This window comes from Paramormyrops kingsleyae, chromosome 3 (assembly GCF_048594095.1).
Source record: "Paramormyrops kingsleyae isolate MSU_618 chromosome 3, PKINGS_0.4, whole genome shotgun sequence".
Lineage (NCBI taxonomy): Eukaryota > Metazoa > Chordata > Actinopteri > Osteoglossiformes > Mormyridae > Paramormyrops > Paramormyrops kingsleyae.
In genome coordinates this window covers 39,691,962-39,714,952 of record NC_132799.1, presented here as the reverse complement: position 1 = coordinate 39,714,952, position 22,991 = coordinate 39,691,962, and the positions used below count along the sequence as shown (strand labels likewise).

At 45.3% G+C, this 22,991-nt stretch overlaps 1 protein-coding gene across 8 annotated transcripts in view; it reads right to left on the bottom strand.

Moving 5' to 3' along the window:
• LOC111834167 (SRSF protein kinase 2) overlaps positions 1 to 22,784 on the bottom strand; it is a 36,993-nt gene extending 14,209 nt beyond the window's left edge. For 6 of the 8 annotated variants that reach the window (XR_002835935.2, XR_002835936.2, XR_002835937.2 and 3 more), the window contains exons 1-2: positions 22,531 to 22,784; positions 22,240 to 22,306 (exon numbers count right to left, since the gene is read on the bottom strand). Coding sequence is in view for 5 of the 8 variants with exons in the window: in XM_023793147.2 (XP_023648915.2) it covers positions 22,240 to 22,306; positions 22,531 to 22,546 (83 nt within the window). In the remaining 3 variants the exon portion in view is untranslated. Of the gene's footprint in view, positions 1 to 6,190; positions 6,796 to 22,239; positions 22,307 to 22,530 lie in introns of those variants that run through there. The other 2 variants (XM_072710285.1, XM_023793150.2) reach the window with 2 other exon arrangements.
• Positions 22,785 to 22,991: the final 207 nt, after the last annotated feature.

Genomic DNA, 22,991 nt, shown 5'->3' with positions numbered 1-22,991 from the left:
TATGTGAGTGCATATATGTGTCTGTGTACGTGAGTGTATATATGTATAACTGTACGTGAGTGTATATATGTATAACTGTACGTGAGTGTATATATGTGAGTGTAGAGCTGCAGATCCATCATTGGCAGCAGGAACAGAGTGAGAATGAGTGAATGAGAATGGAAGTCAGCAGCAGCTCAGTGTGGAACCACAGGTTGCTCATCACACCTAAAGGACCTCCTAGAGCCAGCCACCCCCCCCCCCCCCTCAGCCCCCGCTGAGAGTGCACAACAGCCGCCTGACTTTAATTTAGCATTAACCCACACAAACCCAGCCCTGAGCGGAACAGGTAGCCATTTTGCAAGAAACTGTTTATTCTTAATGCCAGATTTAACATCCTACACCCAGGCAACAGCACAGAGGTGAACACCACACACGCTTCTTCAGACGTCATATACATATATTCTATTCTCAGTAGCAGGAAAGAGCATCATCGTGTGTGCGCATCTGTGAGTGTATGTGTGTGTGCACCCTGTACTGCTGTGCACAGTCCTCTGCAAACCAACCGATGGTCCATCATTAGTGAAGCCAACTCTGCCCTGGCACAGCAAAATAACTCGATCCTAAGTGTACTTATTAAGGATGCAGTTGCCCTGTACATCTACATCCCGCCCTCTCCAGTTCTCCATCCCCTTTGTCCTCTAATTGCCACACCCTCTAAGAGATGGACACATCTCCATGGTAAATAACCAAATTACAACATAATCCTTCCACTGCCTTGTCCACACATTCAAGTGAAGATACACTATATGCAGGGATGCACATAACTGGTACGCAAGTACGCATTTGCCGTATATAGCGATTCTTGTGGCAATTTCTTGGCATAACAGAACAAATGCACATAAACAAGTATGCATTTGTGCTAGTATAACAAGAAATTACCATTCATTTTAACCATTATATTAGACAAGTAAGCATTAGCTATGAAAAGGTTAAAATGCATGGTATTTTCTTGTTATAACAGCACAAATGCATACTTATTTTATGTGCATTTGCAGTGTTACGGCAAGACATTGCAAAGTGTATTGCTTTATACGCCTAATGTGTACTTGCTTACTAGTTATGTGCATCACTAACTATATGGATAAAAGTATTGGGACACCTGGCCATTACACCTACAGTAGTTTTTATGACATCCCATTCTAATATGGAATATGGAGTTGGTGCCCCCTTTACAGCTATAGTAGCTGTCCCTCTCCTGGGAAGACTTTCCACAAGATTCTGGAGTGTATCTGTGGGACTTTTTGTCCATTCATCCAGAAGAGCATATGTGAGGTCAGGCACTGATGTTGAATGTGAAGGCCTGGCTCACCTTCTCCATTTTAGTTCATCCCAAAGGTGTTTGATGGGGATTAAGTCAGGGCTCTGTGAGGGCCAATCAAGTAATTCCACACCAAACTCACCCAACCATGTCTTTATGGACCTTGCTTTGTGCACTGGGGCATAGTCATGCTGCATCAGAAAAGGCCCTTCCTCAAACTGTTTGCAGAATGTTGGCATTATAGAATTGTCTTGGAATTCTGAAGCATTAAGAGTTTCCTTCACTGGAGCTAAGGGGCCTAGCCCACCCCCCAAAAAAACTCATACCATTATCCCCCCTCCACCAAACTTTACAGTTGGCACAATGCAGTCAAGCAGGTAAAGTTCTCCTGGCATCCACCAAACCCAGACTTGTCCATCAGACTGTCAGACAGAGAAGCGTGACTCATCACTCCACAGAACACATTTCCACCGCTCCAGAGTCCGGTGCTTTACACCACTCCATCCAACACTTGGCATTGCACTTGGTGATGTGAGGCTTGCATGCAGCTGCTCGGCCATTGAAGCCCATTACATGATGCTCTTAGCACACAGTTTTTTGTGCTGGGGTTAATGCTAGAGGAAGTTTAGAACTCTGCAGTTATTAATTCAACAGAGTGTTGGCGACTTTCACATTCTATGTGCCTCAGCACTTGGCGAGCGCGCTCTGTTACTTTATATTGATCTGCCACTTCATGGCTGAGTTTCTGTTTTTCCTATATGCTTCGAGCAATAATAACACTTACAGCTGACCGTGGAATATCTAGCAGAGAAAAAAACTGACTTATTGCAAAGGTGGCATCCTCTGACAGTACCACTGATTTCTTCAGAACAACCCATTCTTTCACAAGTGTGTATAAACCTGACTGGATGGCTAGGTGCATTTTATACGCCTGTCACCTGGCAATGGGTCTTAATGAATCACCAGAATTCAATGACTGAGAGCTGTATCCCAATACTTTTGTCCATGTAGTGTATGAAGGAAGGGTCTTGTTTTTAAGTTGATCATTTTTGATACAAACATCGGCCATTCAGGAAAACACATAAAGATCCCAGTCGATGAAAAATCAAGCTCCACATTCTTTTTGGTGGGATACTCTTTAAATTTATCTTCCTTCTGTTTTTAGTGTTCGGTATCACGGTATGTATGCACTGTCCAAGTCTGACAATGTTATTGTGTGGAAATGCTTGTGAAGTCTTGTAAGAATTTAAAGAGCAAAGCTTCACATGTGCCAGTCTATAGAGAAAAACAGACTGAACTGAAGGACTCTTGGCGACTTTGTGTGGCCTGAGGATGATGCATGAGTGGCGGTGTGGGAGCGAGAGAGCAACAGAGCAGGGAAAGGCTTCACTGCTACTGGAAATGGGATGCGAGCCGGGGCCAGAGCCTTTGTCATGGGGCAGGAACACACTGACACACAGAGGCCCTGTCATATCTGACCACACACCATGCCCACTGAGTGTCCTCTGAGAGCCAGACCTTCTGTGACTTCTGTACTCCTGCCGTGTCAGAAAGGGACGCTCTGTCTATGGGTCCTCTTTTAGATGCTGGAAGGAATTATAGAACACGCAGCAGTGGGGAAAGCAGGTGGCTATAGGGATGGGATGTTTGGTATGTTTAATCTTTGAAGGGCTGTAAGGAGAAGGAGCCTGAAATCCATCCATCTTTCCATGGCTGACTCTAGGACTGTAAGCTGAGTATTTTGTTTCAGATAATCAAACCATCAAATAACCAGATAATAAGTATGCAAGAGCAATAATAGTAACAGTCCACAAAATCTGCCCGCCAGTGGTAATACCACAAAACAAGACAGATGAATGTAGTGCTGTATGAGAAGTTACCTGCAAGTAGCTGCTATCATAATTTCCACTCATTTTTACATCCAATCGTCTCATTTTAGCACCATTAACACAAGACATCTGCTCTGCTCCTAACATGCGTTTGGTTCATCAGTCTTAAATGCCATAGGCGGAAGATCTCAAGTAATTACACTTAACCAGAATACAACAGTGATAAGGTATGTGCCAATTCATATGAAGTAGACAAGAATCAAAAGGTATGTGATAATCTTTATCAAGACAACAGTCATAAGGAATGTACCAAACCATATCAAGAAGACACCAGTCATAAGATATGTGCTTATTCTTATCAAGAAGACAACAGTTGTAAGGTGTGAGTTGATCTCTAGTTTCCCATGAGAACAATAAAGAATGGTGCATATGTTAAAATGTCCACTGGGAATTATATGAACATGCAAAATACTGACTAGCATTCAAAGAACAGGCAACAAAATGTCTCTTTGTATCAAAGTTTTACATGGTTCTAGGAAATCACTGGGCTAATTTCTCTGTTTAAGGTGCTTGCAAAACATTTCCCTTTTAACATATCGGAAATCATCTTGACACACACAAGCTGGGCATCACTCTTAAGTGTGACTCTCCTTATACGCTATAGCAGTTCTCTTTGTCGGATTGGGACTTACTGCCTTAAGTCAACTTTTTAATCACTACGCCACAACTAAAATTACAAGCACAGAAGCGAAAAGCTGGGTGTTTAGAAAGTTCTGCCTGCCACTGCCAAGAATAGTTCATTCAGCCACACAAAGTGATTGTGGAGAAAACGCGCCCCCACAATCCTCCCCCCTTCCCTGTTTGCTGGGTTCAGACGCTCTCGACAAGACTCCCGTCCCCCAGGCAGACTGAGATGACAGAAGCCTGAAGTGGTGAAACATTTCTGACTGAAATGACTTCAGAGAATGGGAACAGGTTCCCTACAGTGTAGAAGTAGGATGTAGGTTACAGGAAGCTAACCCAGATAGGGAGGAACACTGAGATGAGAAGCACGGCATTGTGGGTAGGACAGATCCACGCGTCCTCGATTCTCCTTCCCCCCAGTGTTCTCTCATATCCCCGTGACTTGTATTCAAAGCTGGGGGGGGGGGGGCACCACCGCATGACACACAGGGGCCCACTTCCTGTCCCAAGCTGGGACAGTAAGTTGTGTCTTGTGATATTCTAGAAGGACCTCTGAAGGAAATCCTGGAATGCAGGGTGATGTATGTAAAAAGTCACACACATAGGAAATACACACCCAAGCAACATTACAAACACACGTACCCACATGCATGAAGGTTACTGCACACTCACAGACATACCCATCATGGTACAATATAAAGACTTTTAGTCCTATAAAAGCCCAATATAAAGATACTAAGTACTCTGCAAATCCAATAAAATGATGCAGAACTATGAAAAGTCTATGTAAAGTCACAAGGCCCAAGGGAAAAGGGACTAGGTCTAACGTTATATAAAGACAAAGGGACCTGTCATCCTCTCTCACAGCAGGCTGCAATGTTCCCTTGGAACGATGCGCAGCACAGCATGTTCCCAAACACCCTCCCTGTGATCTATAGAACATCTTGACACCCACAGCACTCTCTGTTTGTCCATCCATCTGTTTGTCTTTCTCTATGCCCATAGCCCAATCTGTTTCTATACTCGCAGACCCACCTGTCTGTCTGTCTGTTCATCCACCTGTCTCTGTCTATACAGATTCCAACTTCTCTGTCTGCCTGTCCACACCATGAAAACTCAGATTTTGTGTCTTTACAACTCATGGGAGTTTCACTTACACAAAAATCTTCTGAGGGCATAAGGAAAATTGATTGGTTCAGAGTGATAACCAATCAGATAACAGAGTCCTGTCTCTGTCTCTCTGTGCACATGTCTCTGGAAATTCCACATGTCTCTCTCTGTCTGTACAATGACAGCCCCATCTGTCTCTCTGTCAGTATATTGATAGAACCATCTGTCTCTGTCTGTTCGCTGACAATCTTGTCTGTCTCTCTGTCTGTATACTGACCGCCCCATCTGTCTCTCCATCCGTCTGTATACTGATAGCCCTGTCTGTCTCTGTTTACACACTGACAGCCCCATTTGTCTGTCTGTACCCTGACTTGTCTTTCTCTCTGTCCATCTGCACTAACAGCCCCATCTGTCTCTGTTTACAGAGTGAAAGCCCCATTAATTTCTCTATCTGTCTGTACACTAACAACCCCACCTGTCTCTCTGTCTATCTGTACACTGATAGCCTCATCTCTCTGTCTGTCTACATACTAACAGTCTCATCTGTCTCAAGTCTCACATGGAATGAAATACCATGCATGTCCATCTTGTATCAGTGGGGCCTTTGTGTGTTTGGGTGATTGGCAGCTTAGTGTTTCCCTTCCATGCTGCTACCTTATGCTTTGAGTGGACGATGAAGAATGAAGAGAAAACATACATGGGAAGAGGCTGTAGTAGGAAGGTGAAGGAAGACAAGACAAGCATATAGACAGACAGACTTACAAACGAACAGACAAGCAGGCAGACAAGCAGTCTTACAAAAAGACAGACGGTTAAGCTTACAAAAAAAAAACAGAGAGAGAAGCTTACAGGCAAACAAGCAGACAGGCTTACAAATAAATAGGCAGACAGACAGACAGTCATACTGACAAGGAGGCTGACAGATAGACAGACAGGTATGCTGAAAGACAAACAAGCAGACAGACGGACAGGCTGACAGACAAGCTTACCAACAGCCAGCTAGGCAGGTAGGCAGAGAGACAGGTAGGCATGTAGACAGGATTATACACAGGTCGACAAAAGGACAGCTAGGCAGGAAGTTAGAACAGCCAGGTAAACAGATAGTCAGGCTTACGGACAAACAGACAAAGAGCCTTACTGATGGAGAGACAGATATCCAAACAGATTCACAGGTAAACTGACAGCCAATCAAACACAAACAAACCTTCATACAGACAGACAGATGGGTTAACAGGTGTACAGGTAGATGTACAGGCGAACGCGTTACCTTTCAGAGGAGGAGGATTTCTCCGAGTTCACAGACATGAGCGGCGCTGGCAAGCTGCTCGCTCGCTGTGTGGCAGCGGAGGCAGCAACAAAGCGGCTTCTTGTCTTCCCGTGGCTCCTCACCTCTTCTATCTGTCCCTGTGTATTTTCTGTGTGCGTGCGTGTGTGGGGGGGGGAGAGTGCTCTTCTCCTTTATCCAGTCAGAGCAGAGGATGAAGTGCGACTTTCAATGTGAAAAAAACCCGACAGCGCTGGTGTGAACGTTGGCTGGTGCTCGTGAAACGAGATGGGCAGTGTTAGACACCCCTTCTCAGCTCTGCCTCCCTCCTTTCTTCCTTTTTGCCCTCTTGTTCCTGCCTCTTCTCGTTCCTCCTGCAGCTGTGAGGAGCACACACTGTGATCTACACTCTCCCAACCTCCCCTTCTTCCCTGCCTTTCTCTCTCAGTCTCGCTCTCTCTCAGTGGTGTCTCTGCACAACAACAGAGCCGTGCGCATGCAGGACAGAACCACTCTGACCATGTGGGGGGAGGCAGTGCCATGTAAAGGAAAGGGGGGACAAGAAATGGGGGAAAATAAAAGCTGGTTTCTCTGTGCCCTTTTCTGTAACCCCCCCCCCCCCCCCCCCCACATTCCCTCCCCATCTTACAACATCCTGTCTCTCAGGGGAACATATCAGAAAAGACCAGCTTCTCCTTTCCTCTTTCCTTAGTTACACCCTTTCTCATCCTTCCATATCTATACCCTTTCCTCTCTTATCCTCCTCTCTCCACACCCATTCTCTCTCATCCTATCTACACCCTTTCGTCTCTCATCCTTCCTCATCTACATCCTATCCTCTCATCCCTCTCTACACCCGTTATGCCCATCTATGCCTTATTCTTTCCAATCTTACAACACCTGCACCTGTTCTTTCTAATCCTTCCTCACCAACGCCCCTCTTTCCTGCCACAGCCATAAATGTTAAATTCCCCTAAATAAATTAAACTCCTTCATTAGCTTGCTTCTGTTGTTTCCTGCAAATGTACAGTATTCACCATAGTTTTGTAGCTGTTCCTTTTCCTTTCCCTTACCAGATGGAACGGTTCTACATGACTGAGCAGTTGGGGGGGGGGGGGGTGCCCAGAGTGCAGCAGTCTTACAGGGGTCTTACTGGGGGCATGCTGTCTTTTACTATACCCTGAGTTCTGTCCTCTAAACAACACCGTTCCAAGTGTATCCAGGGAGCAACCTGAGCCCTATACCTGAACATGTGTATTTTCTTGGGTCAGCACTCACCAGGGGGTGGGAGTGGGAGGCTGTTTACGGAGGGAGGCCCTGTGAAGCTTCCTTAACGGGTGGAGGCAGAGCAGGAGGTGATCACCTCCCCCCCATACCTCCTACAGTGCAGCCAGAGGGGGAAGCCAGACGCTGTGCGTCACTAACACTTTCAGTCAACAGTGTCATTACGGTCACCATGGCGATCAGGCAGCCTGTATGCAAGGAGCTCTGTGGGCAGTACAGGCTGTCTGTGTGGTGTGTGTGTCCAACCTACTTTAGTGCTACTTCAATACCTGTGCCTGCAGGCCGTGTCCACGTGTGCTTGTGGGTATCAGTTGCCAGTTAGATACACGCCTGGGCCGGTGTGAGCCAGCCATGATAGGTGAGCAGGCAGGTACCTGTGGATAGCAACTCTGCTCATGTTATCCTGCCTTCCAGACTGAGGCGCTCGAATGGGCAGTGTGCAGATAGGGGACAAGCATTCAGAGCACACTGACACCGATACTGCTGGAAAACACAAACGTGTAACTGATGTGAAGGCCAGGCACACACATACAAAAGCAACACATATGCTAATACTGATACACATACCCTCAGGTAAACATACTGCATCACAGACACCCACATAGAACACAGAACACAATCACTCACTCAACACCCACCCCCCCCCATTCCAGACCTGAAGGAACAGGCTGCCCCTCCGTAGTGCTCCCTCCCCAGGGCAGAGAGCTTGCTGAGAGATCACTGTGTACATCATTTCATCATCACTGCCAGATATTTCTGGAGAAAGGACTTGTTCTATCTTTAGCCGGCCTACTTCTCCAGGACAAAAGAGGGACCGGGCCCGTAGATATGGGGAAGATATACTCCTACTGTCTCCCTGAATCTGCCGGTTCCTGTAACTGTTACCCTAGCCAGTAGGGGGCAGAATAACTGCTGGCATCAAAAGCTGTAATGACCATCACCACATTGACATTCAACGTCATCCCTCTGCCTGCTGCGTTCGGCTGTGCTGCTCCCTGGAGTTCAGCAGGTACCAGGGCAGTGACTCAGTATGGAGCTGTATGGTGACTCGTGTCGGCAGGGAGACAGAGAAGCCCTAGTTTGAGCTGACTGCCCAACATAGATCGAAAGCCTCAGCTCAGCTCCTTCTCCATGGAAATTCCACATGCAGACTGTACCATGTACCCGTCACGGAGGTGGGGATTCTTGCACTCCACCCAGGGGGTTAATTCAATTCATGCTTGTGTGAAGATGTGAAGTGAAAAAAGGAGACAGACCAGCAAAGAAAGCAAACATACAATGCCACTGCCGTTTAGACCTGAAAGGAGAAAAGGTAAATCTGTGTGTATATAAATATAGAGATAAATAGCAATACAGATCCACAGATGGACAAGCATACATTCAAACAGAAAGATGGATAGATAGATAAATAGACAAACAGAAAGTTACAGAGACAGACTGTAAGAAAGATACAGACAGACAGACAGACAGACAGATAGATAGATACAATGGTTCACAAAATTCATGGTTTGGAACAAACCTTGTGTTCATGGTGCAATTTTGGTACAAGCACCTTAAATGCTTAAATGGGAGGACTAACTAGCAGAGACTGTTCCGCCTTGCTCCAGCCACACACACTCGCATGATCATCTCAAATGATTTAGCATGTTGGATGTGTTTCCAGCAACATTTCCGGGTTCGGTATAACAAAGCCGACAGACCTGGTCTTATAGATTACTGTCTCTCCAGTGCTGCCGTAATTTATTAGTAACCAGCTCACAGCTATAATTAACATTATGTCTTCCATGTTGAACATTTATTTGTGAATTTAGGTTCTGCCCGTGTCAAGAAATGTATTCCTTCGGTTCATTGTGTGTTCCAAACCGAAACTGATGTAATCGAACAGCACATGATTATTATGTACCATTACAGACTTAGAGTCTTTGTCTGCATTTCAAATTTTGTGTAGCCAGCTTTGTGCTTGTTGTGTTTTCCCATTGGCCTGGAACTCCCCTCAGAACTCATAAGTTGTTGTATATGGGTGGTGTGGAGCCTTAGAGGAGGCTTTGATGAATGAGAGAACTGATGTGGGGTAACACTGAAACCTGCTGGGTGCAGAGTGACCAACATCTGTGGTCTGGGCTCAGCCACCCGTGACATTAACCAGTACCCCTCACCAAACACCCTACGCTCCCTTGGGATATTCATTGGCAGTTGGAACATAGCCTGGCTTCGGTAGCTAAGTATTGTCTGCCTGAAGCCACCTGATTGGTGGGCAGATAGTTGGGAGGAGTGGCTTCAGCTGGGCCCTGCCCACTGGGGCTTTCAGACAGCTCATTGGTCAGACTGACACCACCAATACTGCAGCAATGCCATAATATGTAATAATTCGTACAGTGTTACTACTGTCATCCATCTCTTCACCACAAAGGCATGATCTTACAGCCTTTTTGGTTTGAGCACAGGAACAAGCTATATTCCAAACTATTGTATTGGGTTTACTGGCCTTACAGGTACCAGCAAAGCAGGCCCATTTAGACACAAGATGTCCTAGTGTGAATTCTCCACATTTGTTTATAATAACTACCGTAATGAAACTGTGGCCTCTATTCACCTCTTCTTTTTACTCTATACACTAATGAGTGCTCATCCAGGCACTCACAGAATTATATTTTTAAATGACAATTGTTAAATCTACTGGCATGATGATACAAACATCTATCATTATCTATCATCTGTCAGAAATAAGGGAATTTGTAGATTGGTGTGACACCAATCACCTTGTCCTAAATGTTAAAAAAAAACTGAGATCATATTTGACCCTAAGGAAGTGGGCAATCATAGTACAATGGTTTTACATAACCAGCCAACTACAAAAGTTCAGTCCTTGTATCTTGGTTTCCATATCAATAGCACTTTGACCTAGAATGTTCACGTTGACTGGGTATGTTCTCATTTCCTTCAGAGCATGTATTTCTTACTTAGATTACACATGTATGGAGTTGAACAAAAAATGTTTCTGTTTTATCAGTCTTAGAGAGTGTACATAGGTACAGAATGACTGCATGGTTTGGGAATCTTCCTACTGTATTAAAATCAAAATTAATGGATCTGGTACAGACTGCTAGGAAGATCCTTACTCAGAATTATCAATATAATCTTCAGTCTATTTTTGAACAATGTGTACCCAAACAGGTAGAGAGAATCCTCAGTAATCCGTCCCATATTCTATACTCACAGTATGAGCATCTTCTGCCAGGCAGAAGATATAGAGTCCATCGCTGCAAACTGAACCATTTTAAGAACTCTTCTTTCCTATAACTGTCAGTATTTGGAACAGTAGCCTAAACTAGCAGACGGAGTAATGGGTATTTCTATTTCTTTTTTTTGTAATAAATGTAGGACATATGGCAGGTCCAGCTTTGTAGAGTCCAAGTCAAATTTCCCTATGGGGACCATAAAGTATGTATGTATGCATGTATGTATGTATGTATCTGTCTGTCTGTCTATCTATACTGAACTGTTAGCAGGTAACAGTTGATGTCTGACAGATCCTATGCTGGACAGCAGAATACAGATTAAAGTGAAGCTCTATGGCCAATAAACTCTCTCCCATTATTCAATTTAAACTCATTTAGAGGTTTGTTTGTTCAGCACACACTTTTGTTCAAAGCAAGTACAAGTGAGGAGGATAACACATGAAAAACATTCACTTCAAATAAATCCCATTTCAGCCATGAAAAAAGCAAAAATTATTAAATGAAATTGTCTTCTAATGTTTGTGTATTACAAATCATGTTTTCGTAACATATCAGCAGTGACTGACAGTGGCCTAATAAACAATTCCAGCCATGAATTTCCAAAATATTCTGCCTGGTATCTTTAAAATATGTCTGTCTATCTAAATCCAAAATTCTTTCTTGCCTGTTTTATCTGTGGCTTCACTGGTCACAGAAAATAAAAGATTACCCATGTTCCTATGTAACCTTGTCATCATTCCCATGCAAGATTACAGAGGATGCTCAATTACATCTGCGAATGGAAATACTCCACAGTGTTAAATCAATGACATCTTTGCCAAGGAACATTACCAAGGATTCAAAGGCATAGATGTGGTATCAAAACCCTCATCTCGCTACAGATTTATCATATATTTACTTCAATACAACTGTACTTCCCTTAGGCCCTTAATAAAGAGACGTGAACTGAGTGGCTATATATTGAGCAGACATAGCTGCTCCATGGTATAGTCAAAGGCTCAAGCAATAAAATGATGCAAATTGTTGAAAGAAACAGCTCAGCGTAAACTAGTGCTGCCCTCTTGTGTCTATTGTAGGAAAAATCCTCATCTATATGCTTCGGTAGTATTTTTCAGTATTAGTTGCGGGAACCCACCGTGGATAATGTAATGTACAAGTGAGGATCAACCAGTGTCTCTAAAGGAACTATGGTTAAAGGCCTTGCTCAATCTGAATCACTCTGCCAGCTATGAGATTTGAACTACCAACCTTCCTATCACAGGCACAGAGTCATAACCTGCAGAGCCTCACACCATTTTAACTCCAACTTCTTGGTTAAAAAAGTGTGATTCAGCTATTGATTGACAAGCCCTGTATGGTTAAGGCCTGACCCACCTGTACTGCACACTTGGAGCCTGAAGCATCCATTTGGCCAGTGCGACTGAAGGCTTAAATGAATCTAGAGCAGGGCAATGCAGGCTAATGCTACTGTGCCCAGCTCCTCAGGCTATGACTGTCCCTGACCTAAACTCTGTACAGGAAAGGGTTTGAGCAGCACACAACACTTTACGAATGGCCTGCATGAGCTTTCTAAGCCAAATCAATTTTTGAAAATGTTGATGTTTTTATTATTATATTTGTATAACAATTCACCTAGGCAATACCAACAAGGCAAGAAATGTGACATCATGTTCTATTGATTTTTGTAATTTCATTTGACTAAATTTGGTGAATGGAGTTTTGGAACAGGGCAGGATCCGTTTGGTACAGGGTGTTCTATCCGGCTAGTTCTGGTGGGCGGAGTTTTGGAACTGGGTGGAATGTGTTTGGGTCAGGCTGGTCTATCTGGCTAAATCTGGTGGGTGAAGTTTGGAACAGGCTGGATGTATGGCTGCATGTCCTTGCATTTGTACTGCATGCCAAAAGTAGAACCTATTCCACAGAGTCTGTTGCATTTTATTTTTGTTGCATAAATGTGTGACACTTGGTGAGCCATGGAAAACCTCACACTACATACATAATGTGCTAAACCCATTTTCAAACCCCTTAAGTCAATGTGTTCGTGGGGTATTTAATTTAAACACTTCCATGTTTTTCAGCATAGAAATTCATTCTTCAATTTTACACAACCAGAACTTTCCCTGGAACATGGGATGTGAACCAGGGACCCTAGTGTGGGACCACCTACAACAAGGGGACTTGAACCAGCATCTATCAGTCCATGTCCATAACCACTACACCACCTGCCATACCAAGTTCCCAGGATGTCATGAGAACCTGCTTTCATTTTAGAGTGTTACTGCAGAATCATTTGCATTGGGTTCAGGTTCATGTTGGACTGTTGACTCTGTCCTGTTATTAGCTGTTATATGAATAATTAGCCACGTGGGTGTATTTGGGCTGGAAGGGTTGGGTATTGCCTGAAAAGTAGGGCTGACATGAAGTATTAATGAACGGTGTCTACATGTCCTGACAGTGTGTTCTCTACAGGAGCAGCTCGTTTGCAAACACACACACACACACACACACACACACACCTGTACTCATATCTTTGTGGGACTGTCCATTCATGCCTATGGGCAAACCCATAATCCCAAAAATGACAACCTTAACCCCTACCCACCCTTAACTTTTAACATAAGTAACCAAACAAAATACAAGCATTTTGGCATTTTTTAGTTTTTTGATTGCAATTTTATAAAAAAAAAATTGGTCCCTGCAATGTCAAAGTTTTTATCATATTGTGGGGATATTTGGTCCCCACAATCTAATGTATAACTGGACCACACACACACAGACACAGACACACGCACACACACAGACACAAACACACACACACAAACAGACACAGAGAGAGAGTTTCTATTTACTTAGAAGTACTTCAGAACTGATATTAAGATGGAGTCAGGTTATAATACAGCAGGCAATGGACCACAAGCGAATAACAAAGTAAATATGTCATGCTGCTGTGCTACTCTTACCCTCACTCTGCATGTGACTCCGTGTATGCAGGCCATTCCACCGAATCAGTGCCATTTCTGTCCCCAGGACATTATATGTATAAAGTAGCTTTATAATACATGTCATTATCCAGCAAAGTGTCCTCCACGATGTCCTCATTGCAAATTTAACATACATGTAAAACAGCAATGAAACCTACCTAGAACACTGAAAAATTTTTGTGTCACCTGTCAGTACTGTCACGATCCGCTACGTTCGATCCCGATGTGTGCCACGCCCACCTCGTTACCTCATGTGATTCCCTGATTGTTCTCACCTGTGCTTCGTTACCCTTAGCCTGTCTCCTGTAGTCCCCAGTTCCGTCATTGTATTGTTGTAATGTTTAGTCGCCGTCAGTCCTGTGTACTTTAATAAACTCCGTTTGCCCGTCTCACCGGCTTGACTCTCCTGCTTCACCGCTCGCCCGCCGGCAATCACAACAGAATGACGGAACTCTGTAAGAAAGGATCCCCCCTAGCCGAGGATGAGTACCTCGGCTTGGTTGAAGAGATCCTGTACTGGCTGACCCAGCCCGAGATCCAGGAGGATCCCGCGGCTCGCTGGTTGGCAAATCGAAGCCGGGATATCCTGGAAGGGATGTCCTTACCCGGCGATGCGCACCAAGCGAGCGAGGTGCGCGAAAACCTCCGGCAACTTCGAGAGGTAGCGGCTGAAGTCATGCAGTGGCAGGTAGACCGTGACAGCGGGCTGATATACAGCTCGCCACCCGCAGCACCCCGCAGTTCACCACGGACCAGGGGAGGGAGAGGACGGCATACTCTCCAAGAGCAGGTAGACACACCGAAGATCTTTCTAGGGGCTACCCAGCTTTCCGCTGTTCTGCCTGCCAGGGGTCAGAGGAAACCCCGTCCGATTCTCAACCCGGCGGTGTTCACCCCTGACGTCACCAGCGCCGCTTTGCACAAGCGGGTACCCGAAGCCCGCATCAAAGCCGCCAGGCAGCCTAGGAGCGCGACGCACCTACCCGTCCTTTGCTGCCAGCACCGGCAACTCGCCCCTTTGTAAGGACGCGCCTGGCTCTTAAAGGGGCAATGCCTGCTGCTGTTGCCGCCGCTCTGCCCGGGGACCCGCCTGACCCGCCTGTCCTGCCTGCGGTCCCTGCAGCTGCCGCCGCTCTGCCTGCAGCAACGCCCGAGGTGCCCGCCGAGGCACCCCCTGCTGGCCATGTGTCGGCGGCGCCCGCCGAGGTGCCCCCTGCTGACCACGTGGCGGCGGCGCCCGCCGAGGCGTCCCCTGCTGGTCGCACGCCCAAAGCGCCTGCTGAGGCGCCCCCGCCTGATCTGCCTGTCTCGCCTGTCCTGCCGGCGCCTGATCTGCCTGTCTCTCCAGTCCAGCCCGTCCAGCCCGGCTCTCCCGTCCAGCCCGCGGCTCCGGCTGCACCGCCTGCGGCCACGCCCCCTGTTCTGCCCGAACCTCCAGCACCGGCCCAAGTCCCCGAGGAGGTCCCGGACAATGGGACCCTTGCTCCTTTCTCCTCCTCTGAGGAGGAGCCGGAGTGGGACCCCTCGGGGACCTCCCTCTGGACTCCCGTTCCCCTGTCTGGCCGGGAACAACGGCCTGGTGGACCCCGCCTGTCAGTGTCCCGTAAGGGACGGGGCCACAGGCGTCGGGCCCGGTTCCCGCCCGCCCTGCCCCCTTGCTCGCCCTCGCTCGCCTTGCTTGGGGCTCCGGCTGCGCCTCCGGCTCGTGGTCGGCGGTCGCCTCCGGGTCCCCCCACGGTGCCTCGGTGTCGGTCCTCGGTCACGCCTCCGGCGCCTTGTCGGTCGCATCCGGGCCCTCCTGCTTCGGCGGGCTGTCGGATGGCGCCTCCGCCGCTCCGTCTGCGCCGTCGCCTGCTGCGGCTTCCCCCTCCTGCCCGCCTCCACTGCTGTTCCCTCCTGCTCCCTTCATGCCCCCTCCGTCTCTCCCTCGTCCCGTCCCCTCGGCCCCTGTATGGTTCCCTCCGGCTCCCTTCTTCCCCTCGCCTGCGGCCCCTCCGGCCGCCGCCCGTCTGGGCTCCCTCGGGCTTCGCTCCTCCCTCCTTCTTTTCCTTTCGTCCCGCCTGTCTCTGCCCCTTGTCCCTCTGTTCCGCCTCTGTTCACCCCTGGCCCCTTTGTGTCGCCTGTGGGTGTTCCTTCCGTGCCTCTCGTGTCTCCCTTCCTGGTTTGTCTTTCTGCGTTTCCTGTTCTTTGTCGCGTCCTGTCTTTCAGTTGGTCTTTGTTCCAGTTCTGTGTCTCGGTCCTGTTTCCCTGGTCTCGTTAATGGTTTTGTTCTTGTTTTCCAGGTCCTGTTTCCCCGGTTTGGTCTCCTTCGTCGCCTCCCTTTGGAGGCTCTGTTCGATCCCGATGTGTGCCACGCCCACCTCGTTACCTCGTGTGATTCCCTGATTGTTCTCACCTGTGATTCGTTACCCTTAGCCTGTCTCCTGTATTTAGTCCGTGTCTAAGTCAGTAGCCCCGAGTTCCGTCATTGTATTGTTACTATGTGTAGTCGCCTTCAGTTCTGTGTACTCAATAAACCCCGTTTGCACGTCTCACCGGCTAAACACAAAAGACACACAAAAGAATTAGCTGATATGATTTTCAAATTATATTTAAGCAGTTGCAGGATTAAAAAAAAAATGTAACCATTTTCAATTTAAAAACCTTAAAAGGTTACCTGAGGTTGCATGACCAGTGCATATTTTGAATAGTTGAATATATGTGTTATTAGATTCAGTGTTGAAAATGATGAAAAAATTTAATTTTGTTTTTAAGATTTATGACAAGCAAATGGCACCAATTCGCGGAATCACCAATGCATATTCATGTAGGGCTGGGTGATCTAACAATAATTAGCGCGGTACAATGTTCCTTGATATCAATAGGACAAATACTTCATAAAAGTTTGATATAATTTAAGACCAAACATATTGCCAGTCACACGCTGCATCACAAAATGGCATCACTTTCTCAATGACTACTATTCATGATCGGCAAGGCAGCACAAGCACAAACACAGCCACAAAAACGGGGGATTTATTGAACAAATAAGAGGATACAATAGCAGGCAGACGACAGACAAAACCATCGAAACAACACAGCAACTCACCGGGACAGCAGGTAAGTCCAAAGCAACCCATTCAATATGGTTAATCCAGCGAGATCCAAAAGGAAAGTCCACAGTAAAATTCAGTCCATGAGAAATCCCGACAGTAATAATCCACAGAAAATAAAGATACGACAGGAAGAATGCCAGCGCAGGGGTTTTTTTCCATGCTGACTAAAATGACCAGTTCGTCTTCTATCTGGCGTGAAATGTGAAATGCTGTTTGGTAGCTATGGCCAATATGACGCTTCATGAACCACTTGCAATATTTTTTGAGCCCACATTGTGTGTTTGTTTTCCTTTTGGGCATCTTTTAGCCCTTTTTTTAAACAGAGAGCAGCATCTAGTGGGGTCAGAAAACAGAGCAAATGGCTACAAACACGTCATTTTGGGCACCACTACTGTTCCGCAAGTGTTTGTCGCGTTCTGACGATAAAGAATAGTTTATAATTACAATTAACCATCTGGTTTCTTCAACTTTAATGCAGGAGTAAAAATCAGCCTTTAAATTGGAAAAAAAAAAAGATTTGACATTTATTGTGATAATTATCTATATTAACTGATAGGAAAAATTTTATATTGAGAAGATTTTTGGTCATATCGCCCAGCTCCACCTTTATGATATTAATGATGTATCACACAAACCCCTCTGCCTACAGACACCCAAGGTAGCAAAACCCAGATGGCCCTGATTGGTTTGATTACCATGCTACAGTGAAACAGGGTCAGCTAGTCAGATTTGGGAAGGATGACCTCTGAGATGTACTTGAGTGGTCATAGGTCAGATGCAGCAAGGTCAGGGTTTAGGTTTTGCTGTTGCTTCACGCCTCCAGAGTTGTGGGTTCAAATCCTAGCCATGCTTTATGTGTGTGTTTGCATGTTCTCCATGTGGATTCCTCTCGCAGTCCAACGACATGCAGTTATAGGCTGTGGAGTCTCTAAACTGTCCCTAGAATATGACTGTGTGTGACAGTATGTGCCCTGAGATGGCCTGGCATGCCAGGGCACGTTGGGATTGGCTGCAGACTCCCCCACAACCCTAACCATTACACCGTTTATTTCATTTACTAAAAAGGTAAACTAATAAAATGACAATTATGCAATCAGGTCCGGTTGAAACTCTGAGCATAGTTGACACTGAGTATGTGCTGACTTATATGTTTAATAGAAGATTATTAGATTATTACTTTTTATATATATACTTTTAAAAGTGTGATTCATTTGTTAAGATATATATAAAACAAACAGTTGGCCAACTACACAAACTACATATGCATGAACTATCCATATTACACAAACAGCATTCCAGTCTTGTGATCAGACAGAATGATTTGACCTAATTTTACCTCAAAATCCTTACTTTATGTCAGAAAACAACAGCTGAAGCTGAAGTGCTTTTCTTTGAGCATGGCTAGGAAATTGTAAAAGTTATGAAAAGCTCTCAGCCAGACTGAAACCATTTTCTGTGGCCCAGATCTTGATTTTCACTTATAACTGCAGAAGTCTACAAATCTGGGAAATCGCTGCTAGCATTTGGTTCTTCATAAAATACTCTTTTAAATAAATCAAGACATGTTTTAATAGCCCCTGGCGCTATAAGGTCATGGTGCCACACTGGTGTGCTGCAGTATGATGAGGTTTTAGGCATGATTCACTACTTTATCTGTGGATTATTCTATATTTCAGCAATTTGGTTACAGAAACGCCCAACTTTAGACATTTTGCCACCACTATTTCACATTACTTTTCTCATTTTTTTCTCTTGTAGCCCAGACCCACCAAACTTGGGGAGAATATGCAAAATCTAATCCAGGCCAAGAACTGAACCCATCATGCAACAAAGTTACAAATCATATTAATGTATTATGCTTCTATAGCTGTACTAGTGTTTACATACAGAACTATTCAAAAGTCTGTTTAAGTGACCTTCATGGAATAAAACTAGGATCGTATGTCTGTCAAAGTGTGTTATCTTAGCCATTTCAAAGCCCATGCAAAAGTGACCCCAGTATTTGCAATAACCATACAATATAGCCATATATTTGTTGACTGAGCCACCAGCATACCATGCTTAGGTAATCAATATGTCATCTATTTATTTAATGAATGAAGTTAATTAATGGAAAGTGCTGGTGGTGACTTGGCGAGGCTGGGGTGCCCCTGAGGAGATAATTGGGGACTGTAATTTTTGTATGCCTTTCCGTCCTTCATATATATATATATATATATATATATATATATAAATCAATGTGTGTGTGCGTGTGTATGATATAATGTACAGAAGTAGGCAAAGATCACCAAGATGAAAAAAAAAAACATCATGACTCCAGCTGTACAAAATATTATCCAATGACATTTAGATAGAGATCACGATCACACCCATAATCCATGGCTACACCCAGCCACTCCCCTCATTATTCACTCATATTACAGCTAAGCCCATGGCCACCATACCCTCACATCAGTGGTGTAAAGTACTTGAGTAAATGGACTTCGTTACTGTACTTAAGTATTTTTTTGGCTACTTTGTACTTGTACTGAGTATCAAAAATATAAGCAACTTTTACTCTCTACTCCACTACATTTGTGACTGAATATATGTACTCTTTACTCCACTACATTTGAACGGACGCTTACCGTTACTCGCTACATTGTGATTGCATGCGACAAGTTAGGATCTTTATCTACCACGGCTAATTTCGTCAAGTATGTCTCGCTGCAGCCTGCAGGAGGGCGGGGTTGGACATCCAACCCCGCCCACATCCAACCCGGCCCATTCGTACCGCGAAAGCCACGCCCTTGTCCAACACGTCTTAAAGCGGAAGCCAAAGCGAACTCGCAGAACGGAATCGTTGTAGTACCTGTTATGTCATTAAGTTAAAAATCTTTAGTGTCCCAGTGTAATAACAGTGCTATCTATTATTTATTATTTTGTTTGTTAATGTTTCTGCTAGACACACTATTGACTGTCAATTACTGCACAAAGATTTTACTGTGGGACCCGCATGGTTGTTTGTGGTTGTTTTGCTGCTGGTTAAACGTTTCCATCAGTTAGCTGACTATCTAGCCGACTCACTACCAAAACTATGGTAACTAGGTAAAGACCTTCTTGCTGATAATATAGCTTCCATGTAGTTAACAAGACTTGACACTTAAAGACTTTGTGCGTCATCAGATATTACTGTCTGCTCAAACGACTGTTCAGCTTGCTTCCTATGGGTTACTAGTTATTAGCTAGTTAGCAAAGCCACTGTGGTAGCATCCATTAAGGCTGTGCGATATAGCAAAAATATTTTTATCATGATCATATCAAACGATATTGATAATTATCATGGTGTAATTCAAGTCATTATTTTAGTAATATGAGTGCTCCATTTTTGCTTGAAATGCCCTTAAGAATTGCCCTTAAGAATTGCCCTTAAAACACCATTAAAGTCAGCTCTGAATTTGTTTTTTTATTAGTTTTTTTATTGTTTTACCTTTTTTTTTGAACATTTGAGTTTGACTGAGACTGACTTTTTGTTCTATTTTCTTCTTCTGCCATTTTGAAACATTGAGGTGTTCAATTTAATGTCTATATTAGGAAATAAAGCCTCATAAATAAATAGTTCCTTGTTTTCCACATTTCTTGGTGTTCTTTGAGCCTACATTCAGTACGAGTAAAATACTTAAGTTCTTTTAAAATTGGATACTTTACGACTTTTACTCAAGTCTTATTGGAATTGGTGACTTGTAACTTGTAATGGAGTAATTTATACAGTAAGGTATCTGTACTCTTACTCAAGTATGGTTTTCAGGTACTCTTTACACCTCTGCCTCACATACACTGTTCACATGTGGGCAGAGGCCACACCCCCAACTCTTGTGTGGGCCACACCCATTTCCTGCATGTGCATTCAGAATTTCAGATACAGACCACACCCACATCCCAATAACCACACCTATCCCAGCCACACCTATTATTTACACTATGTTCATTTCTACAAACAGTGTTATTCAGCATGCGCTGTGTGCAGGTGGGTGTTCTTACAGGGGTGTTTTTTCAGAGTCAGAAAGCCCTCCACCTCCTATCACACAGAATCCCCCAGAGGCAGCTGGAATGTCAGCAGAGAAAACAGTCTCGCACAAAGACTGATTCAGGCTCAAAGTGCATTGTATTAGTATGACTCATATTGGAAAAAAACAATGAATATTTAAGTCCTCCTTGTACTTAATTAATTCTCATATCCATGGCAAAATAACAATCATCTACCATAACTCCAAACCTGCTTTATGCATCGTAAAATTTTTTTATGTGTTTTTAGGCATAGTTAATATTTACCCCCTGCCTGCTTCCTCAGAAAGCACCCACACATCCAAGCCAGCCCAGCCTGAATTGGGCGGTCGCATTGGCCACTGGGCTGGACCCACAGACCAAAACATACTGTACATGTCATTATTTGGCGTACACACATGGTGGAGGCAGAAGATAATCATAATTGCCCTGTTACATCTGCCCTGGGGGCATCTTACAATCAGAAGGGGCATTAAGTGTAACAGATATTTGCAGTGTTCAACAGGCACAGACATGTTAGTAATCTAAATCAACAGTACACTTTGCAAAAAACCCTACAGTGGGAATTAATTCTAGTACTATTTGTGATTAAGCTAATGACCCCTCGGAGTATCTTTAATGTTAAGTTGAACTGTTGTTGTTCAGCATGTAAGAAATGGGTCATTGTGTTACACACACTAAAATCAGCAGAAGCTAATAGCACTGTCCCAGCTACTGAGTGATTCCAGCGGGGTCCTAAGGACTACCCGGGGGACTAGGGTTAGCCCCTGATCACCGTGGAAGATTCCAGTATGTTCTGCCCCACACCTAGAGCAATGCCTCTGCAAAAGCCGTGACGTCGGTCTCATAATACTGAACCCAGGGAGCCAGAACGGTCTTCCCCAGGAAGGTTAGGGAGCCTCGGCGATCGCACGGCCAAAACCCGCAAATACGCTTTCCTGTACATTAGATCACCGGCTTTTTTGCGTGACACTTGGAAGCGGCCACCTCCGCTGATAACCGTTAGCGCCGCTGCTGAGGAGCGGCGCGGTCGCATGTGCCAAACCTTGTTCACTTAATTAAGCACAACCGTAAGATAACCACAGCGTGGAAGCGAAAGGCTGTTTGTAACACCGAGAGCGGATTTCCCTACCAGTGAGCTTTCGACATGCATGAAGCACGGAGATTACGAAACTGTATCGTGGAGTCCACTTCCTTGGGGACAGTGAAGCGTCGCCAGCGGAAGCCTCCGTCTCCGCACCGACCGAAATGAGGAACGCTCTGCCGACCCGCAAACCCTCCCACCCCGCGATCCGTCATGGGGTCTTTTGGAGCGATGCTGTCAGCAGGAATGCCGCGGGTTGCAGGGACCACTGTGATGTAGGGAGCGCGCATACAGACGCGCGTCTGCCGGGACTTCGCTCGATTACCTGCGATGATGGAGCGCCTTGTCTTTTTTCCCTTTCGGCCTCCTCTTTCGGGCCTGGATGGCCATCACTACGAAGGAGATTATCATAATTCAGCAGAAAGATCCGCAACAGACGCACGGATAGTGAGACTCACATGTTACATTAGCTTATCAAACATGCCGGTCCGAAGCATCATTTCCATACAAATACGCACAAATACCAACACGATTTGCCTTCTCCTCTCTGTGTCTTCAGGGGAGAAATATAGTCTGCAGCAAATAATATTTAAAGTATTTAAATTAGTCTGGGTACCTTTGCGGGAGCTCATGTTATCCTTCTACCGTGAACGGCAGCAGCTGCTCGGCACCAGCCGGTCTCTCTCTCTCCCCTCTCAGTCACACCGGATCTGTAAGCTACCGTTTACGGCCACTAGGGGACGCCTGATATCAAAATCACGGACCCCGACTGCAAGCGCTCACAGGCGAACAACACCGATTTGCACCTGCATGTGAGGAGGGAAGCTCGTCCAGACAGATGATGTTCTGTCGATATATGCTGCCTTGTCGAAAAATGCTACCGTAGTGCTAATCGATAGTCCTAACCCTAACTCTTACCCTAACACTAACCCTAACCCCCCAAAACCCCTAAAACCCTTACCTTAACCCTAACCCCTAAAACCTAACCCTAATCCCAAAACGGTGGAACTGCACATGCGCAGAAAGGCTCGATAGCACGCCTCGATAGGTAGTATTTTTCGACAGAACAGATGATTA